Below are 13,801 nucleotides of genomic sequence, written 5' to 3'. Positions count from 1 at the left end.
TTGCTACTTTGGATAGAATAATCGCTCCCTTTCTATGGAATAAGTCTTCTCCCAGAATAGCGAGATCCACCCTCCAGGCGTCTTACCTGCGGGGGGGGTCTTGCCTTGCCAAACCTGTACATGTACTATGTAGCGGTGCAGCTGAGCTATGTGGCGTGGTGGGTACGGGCTGACTCAGGTAACCCGGCGGTAGTGTTGGAGGCAGCTTTATTGGGGTCCTATGAGGCACTTACGAACTTGGCGTATAGGAGGGGGGCTAGGTCTACAATACACTACACCCAATCGATGGCTGCTGCAGTACAGATGTGGGTCAAATGGGGTCAGAAATGTAACCCTGATGAGAATGATATTACTTGGTCGCCATATTTGCCTTTGTGGAGAAACAGAGTGCTTCCGGAGCTGTTCTCATTACTGGAGTTTGAATTTTGGCCTCAGTTTGGTAGAGAACCTTTAAAGCTGGAGTGTGGTACAGTTGAGGCAGCGATTAGGAGGGTTCCGTTGGTCAAACCAGTGTCGACCCTGTATGCGTCGTTGATGGCGTTGCAGGACTCCCCCCTAGACAGGGCATTTGTTAGGTGGAAAAGGGACATTGAAGGTTTGGAAGATGTTCATGTTAAAGAATCTAGCTGTACATGGAGATCTACAGTGGTAAGTGCTAGGGATCAGTTGATTCAAGTTAAATGGCTTCATAGGATTTATTATACTCCTGTGAGACTATTTAAAATGGGTAAATTGCCGAACCCTCATTGTACAAGATGTGGACATGAAAACGGTTGTCTTATACACATGGTTTGGCAGTGTCCGATTATTCATGGCTTCTGGGAAGAGATCCATAAATATTTTAATGACAAACTAGGCTTTCCTAACGTCTGTACTGAACTCACTAGTCTGTTGGGAGTAGCCAACGAGATTGTTCCCACCAAATTTGGCAGGAAGCTGTATAGAATACTCTTATATTATGCTAGGAAAACTATCCTTCTCAACTGGAAACCTCCTAAGAATCCTACTGTGCAACAATGGGTACATCTAGTTAATGCTGATCTTGAATTATACAAGTTTGTGTATGAGAGAAGAGGGACCCCTGATCGCTTCATGAAGATATGGGACCCCTGGATTGGAGCCCAGACTCTAGTACCATAGATGACTGAAAGACTGTTCTGACCAATGAAGGCGTGTGTGAATGTGTGTGTGTGTGTGTGCAGTACTTTTAATCTTCCTTAGGATTGATATGTTGGGTACTGTTCATCCTGAAAGTGATATCTTTTTCTTCTGTCCCAAACTTGGGTCATGAGGAACTGTTATGATTGATCCCATGTATTTGATTTGTACTGGACTCAATTGATGATTGTCTGTATTTGATGTGTTTGTTATGCTTTTTGCTAAATTAATAAATAAAAAGATACTATTAAAAAAAAAAAAGTGCTCAAGAGCTGCAGCCACTAGGGGCGCGCTCAAGGGGCCACCCTGCAGTGTTAGGTAGTCTTGCCCAAGGACTTCCTACTGAATAGGTACTGACCCTACCTAGCCAAGATTTGAACCCTGATCTCCCATGTCAAAGTGCCCCAAAAAAATAGTTGCTGCCCTATTAGCACACAAAACCCATCCTAATAATACAGCAGGACGAGTTACTTCAATGCAGTGAGCTGTCTTAGCCCTCCTCTGTCATGAATTATGATCCTACACACAGCTGATAACATCTTCAGCTCTGTGTGTAGGAGCTAATGAAGTGAAAGCACAGAGAGGACGGACTGGTAGGGTTGTGGGTAAGGAGCAGCAGCACTTGTATGTACTCTGCTACATTACCACAGTCCTACAGCAGTCTCATCTGTCCTGTCTGCACTTTCACTTCGTTAGCTCCTACACACAGAGCTGAAGATGTTATCAGCTATGTTATCAGCTGGGTGTAGGATCATAATTCATGACAGAGGAGGGCTTAGACAGCACTTTAGTTCCCTAATTTGAAGTACACTGTCCTGCTATGTTATTAGGATGGGTTTTGTGTGTGTTAATAGGGCAGCTGCCATTTTATTTCCCCTGATGATTGTCCCTAGAGAAAACGAGCCATTGTCCCCCTTAATTTCAGGATGGCTGGCGGCAGCGCTGCTGATCACCCTCCGCCCCTCCCGCCCCGATCTGTTTCAGGATGGCTGAGCGGTTAGTAGAGTGTCAGCTATGATATACAGCTCACACTCTGCTTGGCACCGAAGTCGGCCGTTCAACCCCTTCTATGCAGCGGCCCGATGCTTGATGGGTTAACAGAGGGAGGGCACTCCCTCCCCCATTGGGCGTTGCGCTGCTGTAGCAGCGTCCCGATGGTTACTATGGCAACCGGTAGCCTGCACAGGCATCCGGCTTGCCTTGTTATAGCTGATCAGGCTCCTGCTAAAGGCAGGGGTCTGAACAGGCTTAAGCCTCGTGCACATGACCGTTGTATGTTTTGCGGTCTGCAAATTGCGGAACCGCAAAACACGGATGGCGTCCTTGTACGTTCCGCAATTTGCGGAACGACGCAGACAGCCATTAATGTAACTACCTATTCTGGTTCGCAAAACGGGGGCCTGACAACCGGCATCCCCGCCAATCAGCTGGATGAAGAGGAGGCAGTGCTCCATGCGAGTGCATTACACTGCTTGTCGTCTCGTTCCTGTATTGTGGACATCAAACATCCCATTGACTTGAATGGGATTGCAATCTGCAAGATACAGAGTGGTATGGAGGGGAGGCACGGATCAGAAGCCCCGGAAGCAGTACAAAGGGCTTCCAAAGGATTTATCTCCGTGCTTCTGCATTGCAAAAAAATAGAACGTGTTCTATATTTTTTTGGTGCGGAACGTATCTTGCGGATCGCAGACCCATTGAAGATGGGTTCGCATCTGCAAACTGCCTGCATTCGGCTGTTATCTGTGCATTGCAGGTCACTATATGTGGTGCAGCACTCTTGGGGAAAGCCACCTCAGATGCTGTGGTTACAAAAGACCATGGCATCTGTCTGCGATCGGCATTATGGTCAATCACAGACATTAGCCCTAGGTCTCTTTAACCCCTTCTACCTCGGGCCAGTTTTCACCTTCCTGCCCAGGCCATTTTTTTGCAAATCTGACATGTCACTTTATGTAGTAATAACTTTGGAACGCTTTTATTTATCCAAGCCATTCTGAGAGTGTTTTCTCGTGACACATTGTTCTTCATAATAGTCATTAATTTGAGTCAATATATTTCACCTTTATTTATGAAAAAATCTCAAATTGACCAAAAATTTTGAAAAATTAACAATTATCAAAATTTCTATTTCTGTACTTTTAAAACAGAAATTGATACCTCATAAAATATTTATTACTTAACATTCCCCATATGTCTACTTTATGTTTGTATCATTTTGTAAATGTCATTTTATTTTTTGGGGATGTTAGATGGCTTAGAATTTTAGAAGCAATTCTAAAACATTTTAAGAAAGTTTCCAAAACCCACTTTTTAAGGACCCGTTCAGGTCTGAAGTCACTTTGTGGTCTTAAATAATAGAAACCCCCCCATAAATGACCCCATTGTAGAAATTACTCCCCTCAAGTTACTCGAAACTGATTTTACAAACTTTATTCACCCTTTAGGTGTTCCACAAGAATTAAAGGAAAATGGAGATTACATTTCTAAATTTCACTTTTTTGGCAGATTTTCAATTTTAATCCATTTTTTTCTTTAACACATTGAGGGTTAACATCCAAAAAAAATTCAACATTTATTACCCTGATTCTGAGGTTTACATAAACACCCCATATATGATCGTAAACTGATGTAAGGGCGCACGGCAGGGCACAGAAGGAAAGGACTGCCGCATGGTTTTTGGAAGGCAGATTTTGCTGGACTGGTTTTTAGACACCATGTCCCATTTGAAGCCCCCCTGATGTACTCCTACAGTAGAAACTACCAAAAGTGACCCCATTTTGGAAACTAGGGGATAAGGTGACAGTTTTATTGGTACGATTTTGGGGTACATATGATTTTTAATCGCTCTATATTACGTTTTTTGTGAGGCAAGGTAACCAAAAAATGGCTGTTTTGGCATTTTTTTAGTATTTTTTTTACAACGTTCATCTGACAGGTTAGATCATGCACTATTTTTATAAATCAGGTTGTTACGGACACGGTGATATCAAATATGTCTACTTTCTTTGTTTCAGTTTTACATAATAAAGCATTTTAAAAAAATTAAAATTCTGTCTCCATTTTCTGAACGCCATATTTTTTTTATTTTTCTGCCAATTGTCTTGTGCAGGGGCTCTTTTTTTGCAGGAAGAGTTGTCGTTTTTATTGGTACCATTTTTGAGTAGATATGATTTTTTGATCATTCATTATTACACTTTATGAGGCAAGGTGACCAAAAAATAGGTTGTTTTGGCACCGTTTTTATTTATTTATTTTAACAGCGTTCGCGTCAGGGGTTAGGTCACGTTATATTTTTATAGAATAGGTCGTTACAGACGTGGCAATACCTAATATGTATACTTTTACACAATAATAGCATTTTTAAAACAAACAAAAAAATTGTTTTAGTGTCTCCATAGTCTGAGAGCCATAGTTTTTTTTATTTTTGACCGATTGCCTTAGATAGGGGTTCATTTTTTGCAAGATGAGATGACGGTTTGATTGGTTCTATTTTGAGGGCATACACCTTTTTGATTGCTTGGTGTTGAACTTTAAATTATGTTAGTTGATAAAAAATTGCTTTTTTGGCACTGTTTTTATTTTTTATTTTTTTACGGTGTTTACCTGAGGAGTTAGATCATGTGATATTTTCATACAGCTGGTTTTTACGGACGCGGCGATACCTATTATGTATACTTTTTAGATTTCACTTTAACACAATAATTGCAAAAAAAAATTATGTTTTAGTGTCTCCATGTTCTGAGATCTTTTTTTTTTTTTTTTTGGGCGATTGTCTTAGGTAGGGGCTCTTTTTTTGTGGGAAGAGGTGACTGTTTTATTGGTACCAGTTTGGGGGGGGCATACACCTTTTTGATCGCTTGGTGTTGCAATTTTTGTGATGTAAGGTGACAAAAAATAGCTTTTTTGGCACTGTTTTTATTTTTAGTTTTTTTTACTGTGTTCACCTGAGGAGTTAAGTCATGTGATATTTTTATAGAGCTGGTTGTTACGGACACGGCAATACCTAATATGTATACTTTTTATTTATTTATTTCCCTTTAACACAATAATTGCATTTTTGAAACAAAAAAATGATTTTTTTAGTGTCTCCATGTTCTAAGAGTTATATTTTTTTTTATTTTTTGGGCAATTTTATTATGTAGGGGCTCTTTTATTGTGGGATGAGGTGACTGTTTTATTGGTACCATTTTGGGGGGCATACGCCTTTTTGATCGCTTGGTGTTGCACTTTTTGTGATGTAATGTGACAAAAATAGCAATTTTTTTAATCAGTTTTTATTTTATTTTTTTACTGTGTTTGTTGGACAGGGTGGATCATGTGATATATTTATAGAGGCGGTCGTTACGGATGCGGCGATACCTAATATGTGTTTTTTCTATTTTTCTATTTTTTGCCCGCCCGATAATAGTACGTCAAAATGCGGGATCGCACCTGACGCCATGACGTACTATTACGTCATATGTTGGGAAGGGGTTAAAACAGCAGAAACCTTTGCTGAAACCACTGCAGCTTTCTGGATTTCAGTTATCTCATCCATCTGAGGTTTCTGAGTGAGATATACACATCTCCCAGCACCGTAGATATAGATAGATATAGAGATGTAAATAGATACAGTAAATGATGATAGATATCGCTCACATACACATTATATATATATATATATATATATATATATATACACACACACACACACACACACACCCTGTACTCCTATGTACATATCCACACACATGTATGTATTTTATATACAGTCAGGTCCATAAATATTGGGACATCGACACAATTCTAACATTTTTGGCTCTGTACACCACCACAATTGATTTGAAATGAAACATACAAGATGTGCTTGTGCTTTAACTGCAGACTGTCAGCTTTAATTTGAGGGTATTTACATCCAAATCAGGTGAACGGTGTAGGAATTACAACAGTTTGCATATGTGACTCCCACTTGTTAAGGTACCGAAAGTAATGGGACAATTGGTTTCTCAGCTGTTTCATGCCCAGGTGTGTGTTATTCCCTCATTATCCCAATTACAATGAGAAGATAAAAGGTCCAGAGTTCATTTCAAGTGTGCTATTTGCATTTGGAATCTGTTGCTGTCAACTCTCAAGATGAGATCCAAAGAGCTGTCACGATCAGTGAAGCAAGCCATCATTAGGTTGAAAAAACAAAACAAACCCATCAGAGAGATAGTAAAAACATTAGGTGTGGCCAAAACAACTGTTTGGAACATTCTTAAAAAGAAGGAACGCAACGGTGAGCTCAGCATCAACGAAAAACCCGGAAGACCACGAAAAACAACTGTGGTGGATGACCGAATAATTCTTTCCCTGGTGAAGAAAACACCCTTCACAACAGTTGGCCAGATCAAGAACACTCTCCAGGAGGTAGGTGTATGTGTGTCAAAGTCAACAATCAAGAGAAGACTTCACCAGAGTGAATACAGAGGGTTCACCACAAGATGTAAACCATTGGTAAGCCTTAAAAACAGGAAGGCCAGATTAGAGTTTGCCAAACGACATCTAAAAAAGCCTTCATAGTTCTGGAACAACATCCTATGGACAGATGAGACCAAGATCAACTTGTACCAGAGTGATGGGAAGAGAAGAGTATGGAGAAGGAAAGGAACTGCTCATGATCCTAATCATAACACCTCATCAGTGAAGCATGGTGGTGGTAGTGTCATGGCGTAGGCATGTATGGCTGCCAATGGAACTGGTTCTCTTCTATTTATTGATGATGTGACTGCTGACAAAAGCAGCAGGATGAATTCTGAAGTGTTTCGGGCAATATTATCTGCTCATATTCAGCCAAATGCTTCAGAACTCATTGGACGGCGCTTCACAGTGCAGATGGATAATGACCCAAAGCATACTGCAAAAGCAACCAAAGAGTTTATTAAGGGAAAAAAGTGGAATGTTATGCAATGGCCAAGTCAATTACCTGACCTGAATCCGATTGAGCATGCATTTCACTTGCTGAAGACAAAACTGAAGGGAAAATGCCCCAAGAACAAGCGGGAACTGAAGACAGTTGCAGTAGAGGCCTGGCAGAGCATCACCAGGGATGAAACCCAGCGTCTGGTGATGTCTATGCGTTCCAGACTTCAGGCTGTAATCGACTGCAAAGGATTTGCAACCAAGTATTAAAAAGTGAAAGTTTGATTTATGATTATTATTCTGTCCCATTACTTTTGGTCGCTTAACAAGTGGGAGGCACATATGCAAACTGTTGTAATTCCTACACCGTTCACCTGATTTGGATGTAAATACTCTCAAATTAAAGCTGACAGTCTGCAGGTAAAGCACATCTTGTTTGTTTCATTTCAAATCCATTGTGGTAGTGTATAGAGCCAAAAATGTTAGAATTGTGTCGATGTCCCAATATTTATAGACCTGACTGTATATCCCATTGTGGGAAAAGCAGTAACCTTTATTCAATGCTGGGAATGTAGGATTGCTATCATTATGTTGATTTCTCTATGTAGTTATTTGACTGATGAGATGACACCTGAGGTGCTGTTGTCACTATGACATCACAAGTAGGCAGAGAGGTCATGTGACTGCTCCTCTGAAGATGCTTGCTGTGATGCATGCTGGGATTTTTACTTTCACTTTGCTCCGCCCACACAGCCTCTCATCACTGTGAGCATGCTATGCTGAATGCAGTAGAAAAATTATATATACACAGTATGTCTCTCATGATACAAATACCTCTTGGCTTCAGTTGTTGTCTACTCTAGGGCACTTTATTGTCTTTTATACTTATGGTGGCCAACCCCTTTAACCATCCACTTTTTACTTGTTACTACTTTCAAGCAACCACCATCTCTACTGCTTTTGTGAAACTACAACTGCCAGCGTGCTCCACTCCCTTCTATTAGAATTCTGAGAACAGCTGAGCAACTGTAAATGCTCGGAGTTGTAGTTTCCCAACAGCTGGAGCGTTGGAGGTTGCTGACCCTTTGTATATTTCCAATTTTCCTTGTTGTTTTGATCAGTCAGGAAAAGTATGTAAACTCCATATCCTTAACATGCATGCATTTTCCATTTCTAATGTGTCTAATATCTTCTTGCTATTTTTAACTATAGTGTAGAGAAGTCATTGATTGGGTTAACACTTATTATTCAGAGTTGCTAATACTAAAACCCGCACTTTACTAATTCCAGTTAAGTATTACAAAACATTAGAACATGCCAGGTCAAAAAAGTCAGTCATTTGTACACTACAATGCAAAGCATGCAGGCTGTAATATGCTCATCTAAAAGCTGATTTACAAGTCTGATTGCATTAGTGTTCCTGTATATGCAAACGTTTTTAACCTAATGTACCTTTTTTTTAGGTCACATGTTGCATCATGTGAACATTGGGCTAAAGGTGAAACAGTGCGTCCATCAAATTCCATCCATTACAATGGAAGCGACCATCCAACCCATTACCCGCACGGTTCTAAGAGTTCGATTAAGTATCAATCCAGACTTTAAGTGGAATGATCAGGTATTACCTGTGTATAGCAAATGATTACCGCATTATCATGTATCACAATATTCCACTGTAAGCACTTCAACTCTTTAATCAGAGCACTTGCCGAAAAGGTTCTACATGTTCGGGGTTTTCTTGTAGAGCATTTCTTTTTACTGTATAATAAAGTAATAATTAAAGGGGTATTCCCATCTTAGACAATGGGGGCATATCGCTAGGATATGCCCCCATTGTCTGATAGGTGCCGGTCCCACAGCTGGGACCTACACCTAATTTGAGAACGGAGCAGGGAGCGCTGTGGCTGGTGGACCCCAGCTTTCTCATGGTCCATCCACCGCCAATCGCTAATCCCCGCCTCTCCCCTTTGAGGCATTACTGGAGTGGGGACATCCTCTACCAGACCCCACTTTACAGTACGGCCATGACACGTACCCGGTTTGAGGCCATCTGGAAATGCCTGCAAAAAAGTGTCACACATGTGGTATCGCCGTACTCAGGAGAAGTAGGGCAATGTGTTTTGGGGTGTATTTTTACATATACCCATACTGTGTGTGAAATATCTCTGTAAACTTTTTAATTTTTTTTATACAAAGTTGTCAATTTACAGAGATATTTCTCTCACCCAGCATGGGTATATGTAAAAATACACCCCAAAACACATTGCCCTACTTCTCCTGAGTACGGCGATACCACATGTGTGACACTTTTTTTGCAGCCTAGGTGCGTAAAGGGGCCGAAAGTCCAACGAGTACCTTTAGGCTTTACAGGGTTGCTCACAATTTATCCCCGCCCAAAATGCCAGAACAGTAAACACACCCCACAATTGACCCCATTTCAGAAAGTAGACCCCCCAAGGTATTCACTGAGGTGCATATTGAGTCCATGAAAGATTGAACTTTTTGTCACAAGTTAGCGGAAAGGGAGACTTTGTGAGAAAAAAATAATAATAATCAATTTCCGCTAACTTGTGCCTAAAAAAATAAAAACTTCTATGAACTCGCCATGCCCCTCACGGAATACCTTGGGGTGTCTTCTTTCCAAAATGGGGTCACATGTGGGGTATTTATACTGCCCTGGCATTTTAGGGGCCCTAAAGCGTGAGAAGAAGTCTGGAATCCAAATGCCTAAAAATGCCCTCCTAAAAGGTACTCATTGAAATTTGGGCCCCTTTGTGCACCTAGACTGCAAAAAAGTGTGGGGTGTATTTTTACATATACCCATACTATGTGTGAGAAATATCTCTGTAAAATGACAACTTTGTATAAAAAAAAATGGGAAAAGTTGTCAATTTACAGAGAGATTTATCTCACCCAGCATGGGTATATGTAAAAATACACCTCAAAACACATTGTCCTACTTCTTCTGAGTACGGCGATACCACATGTGTGATTTTTTTTGCAGCCTAGGTGCGCAAAGGGGCCCAAATTCCAATGAGTACTTTTAGGATTTCACAGGGCATTTTTACGCATTTGGATTCCAAACTACTTCTCACACTTTAGGGCCCCTAAAATGCAAGGGCAGTATAAATATCCCACAAGTGACCCCATTTTAGAAAGAAGACACCCCAAGGTATTCCGTGAGGGGTATGGCGAGTTCATGTAAAATTTTATTTTTTGTCACAAGTTAGTGGAATATGAGACTTTGTAAGAAAAAATATATATAAAAAAATCTTTATACACCTTAGGGTGTCTACTTTCCGAAATGGGGTCATTTGTGGGGTGTTTCTACTGTCTGGGCATTGTAGAACCTCAGGAAACATGACAGGTGCTCAGAAGGTCAAAGTGCGTAAATTCACATTTTTGCACCATAGTTTGTAAACGCTATAACTTTTACCCAAACCAATAAATATACACTTATTGCATTTTTTTTTATCGAAGACATGTAGAACAATAAATTTAGAGAAAAATTTATATAGAAATGTAGTTTTATTTGAAAAATTTTACAACAGAAAGTGAAAAATGTCTTTTTTTTGCAAAAATTTCGGTCAATTTCTATTAATATCAAAAAAAGTAAAAATGTCAGCAGCAATGAAATACCACCAAATGAAAGCTCTATTAGTGAGAAGAAAAGGAGGTAAAATTCATTTGGGTGGTAAGTTGTATGACCGAGCAATAAACCGTGAAAGTAGTGTGGTGCAGAATTGGTTTAAGCTAGGGGAGCTGAGGTGGTTAAGAGGCATAGTCATCTCCTGATAAATTGGACACATCTCACTCCAGTCCAAACTAGATTAACACTAGTTTTGATAAATACCCCCCATGATATTATAAATAATCAAATACAATAAAAATAATGAAAGAAAAATCTAAATATATAATGTACCTTTCATATATATCTAGAGATAGATATAGATATGTATAGAAATTCTATAGACTTGAGGAGGTTTGCTAGTTATAAATAATTAGTCATGATGGCTTTAAATTCATTATGTAATTCGACTAAACAGATGTTTAATTCATTATTGGAACATGATAGAAAAATAACAAGGCGGAAAAAAGGAAACAAAGGGAAAAAAATGTCTGCCCAAGTGATGAGGTGGTTACAGTTTTGTCATGTTCGGCAGTAGTACAAAGCTTATTAATGCCTGCTGTTGGATTTAACCTTTAGGTCAGCTCACTGACTTGCCAATCTTTTGTAAACCATAGACTGAACATGAGGAGAGGCACTCGGTCACCCAGTATGTGGTGACCCAAACAGTTCACAAGGTCAGCCCCCTGTAGCTCTTTATCTCCAGAGCAGCCTTTATGTGTTACGTGTTCATTATCCTGTCTGCTTTTTACATCTCTCGGACAATCCAGCCAGATTTGCTTTCCTCTGAAAGTTAATTTTCAGAAGTTGCCATCATAAGCTTACGGTTAAGTCCCATAGCTAGTGGTGAATTTATTAGAATCTATTTTCCATATTACATTTGGTGTCAACGTTGAGTGAGAAATACTATAAATGTTGATTTAAGTTTTATGAAGTAATCTTCATTTATCTCATATTACGGAGCATCACTCAGGCGACACAATAAATGAGGGAAATGAATTGTTGTTGGAAAGCATCTAGCTTGCAATTAATCTAATATTTTTCCTGACTGAACCTGCTTGTACATTTATTTATCCCATCTAGTTTTAAGAAAACAAGATAATCATGGTGTTTCTAAGTAACATTACAGATTTAATTTTATGTGTATGTGGCAGGGAGTTTTCTTTGCTCGATACGAGATGTCAGAAAGTCTACAGATCTTAAGCGGTAAATAAAAACCACTGCATTTTGACAAATCTATGAGGCAGCCCACCATGTCACTACAGTGTGCGTTTTCAGGAACAGTAATAATGAAATAGTCCATAAATTGTGGGGGAAGCATCTGCTTTTATTGAGTTTTTTGTGAACTATGGGGAGACTGTGTTTAGTCATTACAATCATATTTAAAGAGGACCTTTCATCAGAATCAAGTATGTAAACTGAATATACATACATGGAGAGCGGCGCCCAGGGATCCCCCTGCACTTACTATTATCCCCGGGCGCCGCTCCGTTCTCCTGTTATAGGCTCCGGTAAAGTCATAGTTAGGCTCCACCCATTTGAGCCTGCCGCGGTCTCCTTCTCCTATGCTGTAGCGCTGGCCAATCGCAGCGCTCAGCTCTTAGCCATGCTATGAGCTGAGCGCTGCGATTGGCCAGCGCTACAACATAGGAGAAAGAGACGCCGGCAGGCTCAAATGGGTGGAGCCTAACTATGACTTTACCGGAGCCTATAACAGGAGAACGGAGCGGCGCCCGGGGATAATAGTAAGTGCAGGGGGATCCCTGGGCGCCGCTCTCCATGTATGTATATTCAGTTTACATACTTGATTCTGATGAAAGGTCCTCTTTAAAGGTCTTTCATGTAAATCTCACTAATGTAACTATTGGTCATGGCCATCAGAACGTTGTAAAAGCATTATAACCATACTATTATGCCTATGAAAAATGGTGACCAAGTGCCCAGCTGGGCAGACTTTCCTTTTCACAAAGTGCCCAAGCCCGTCGCATCACTTAGTCGCCCATCCGGGCGTCTTTTGCCTCCTCCTGTGTGTGTGTGTGTGTGTGTGTGTGTGTGTGTGTGTATATATATATATATATATATATATATACACACTGCTCAAAAAAATAAAGGGAACACTTAAACAACACAATGTAACTCCAAGTCAATCACACTTCTGTGAAATCAAACTGTCCACTTAGGAAGCAACACTGAGTGACAATCAATTTCACATGCTGTTGTGCAAATGGGATAGACAACAGGTGGAAATTATAGGCAATTAGCAAGACACCCCCAATAAAGGAGTGGTTCTGCAGGTGGTGACCTGACCACTTCTCAGTTCCTATGCTTCCTGGCTGATGTTTTGGTCACTTTTGAATGCTGCCGGTGCTTTCACTCTAGTGGTAGCATGAGACAGAGTCTACAACCCACACAAGTGGCTCAGGTAGTGCAGCTTATCCAGGATGGCACATCAATGCGAGCTGTGGCAAGAAGGTTTGCTGTGTCTGTCAGCGTAGTGTCCAGAGCATGGAGGCGCTACCAGGAGACAGGCCAGTACATCAGGAGACGTGGAGGAGGCCGTAGGAGGGCAACAACCCAGCAGCAGGACCGCTACCTCCACCTTTGTGCAAGGAGGAACAGGAGGAGCACTGCCAGAGCCCTGCAAAATGACCTCCAGCAGGCCACAAATGTGCATGTGTCTGCTCAAACGGTCAGAAACAGACTCCATGAGGGTGATATGAGGGTCCGACGTCCACAGGTGGGGGTTGTGCTTACAGCCCAACACTGTGCAGGACGTTTGGCATTTGCCAGAAAACACCAAGATTGGCAAATTCGCCACTGGCGCCCTGTGCTCTTCACAGATGAAAGCAGGTTCACACTGAGCACATGTGACAGACGTGACAGAGTCTGGAGACGCCGTGGAGAACGTTCTGCTGCCTGCAACATCCTCCAGCATGACCGGTTTGGCATTGGGTCAGTAATGGTGCGGGGTGGCATTTCTTTGGAGGGCCGCACAGCCCTCCATGTGCTCGCCAGAGGTAGCCTGACTGCCATTAGGTACCGAGATGAGATCCTCAGACCCCTTGTGAGACCATATGCTGGTGCGGTTGGCCCTGGGTTCCTCCTAATGCAAGACAATGCTAGACCTCATGT

At 41.1% G+C, this 13,801-nt stretch overlaps 1 protein-coding gene across 1 annotated transcript in view; it reads left to right on the top strand.

Annotated features, from left to right (window-relative positions):
* Positions 1–13,801, top strand: part of ASCC3 (activating signal cointegrator 1 complex subunit 3) — a 742,201-nt gene that overhangs the window by 534,848 nt on the left and 193,552 nt on the right. Inside the window, exon 22 of the mRNA XM_040428803.1 lies at positions 8,505–8,659. Coding sequence (XP_040284737.1) covers positions 8,505–8,659 — 155 coding nt within the window. The remainder of the gene's footprint in view (positions 1–8,504; positions 8,660–13,801) is intronic.

This window comes from Bufo bufo, chromosome 4 (genome assembly GCF_905171765.1).
Source record: "Bufo bufo chromosome 4, aBufBuf1.1, whole genome shotgun sequence".
In the NCBI taxonomy this organism is placed as follows: Eukaryota; Metazoa; Chordata; class Amphibia; order Anura; family Bufonidae; genus Bufo; species Bufo bufo.
Note: the sequence above shows the minus strand (reverse complement) of the source record. Positions and strands in the feature narration are given on the sequence as shown.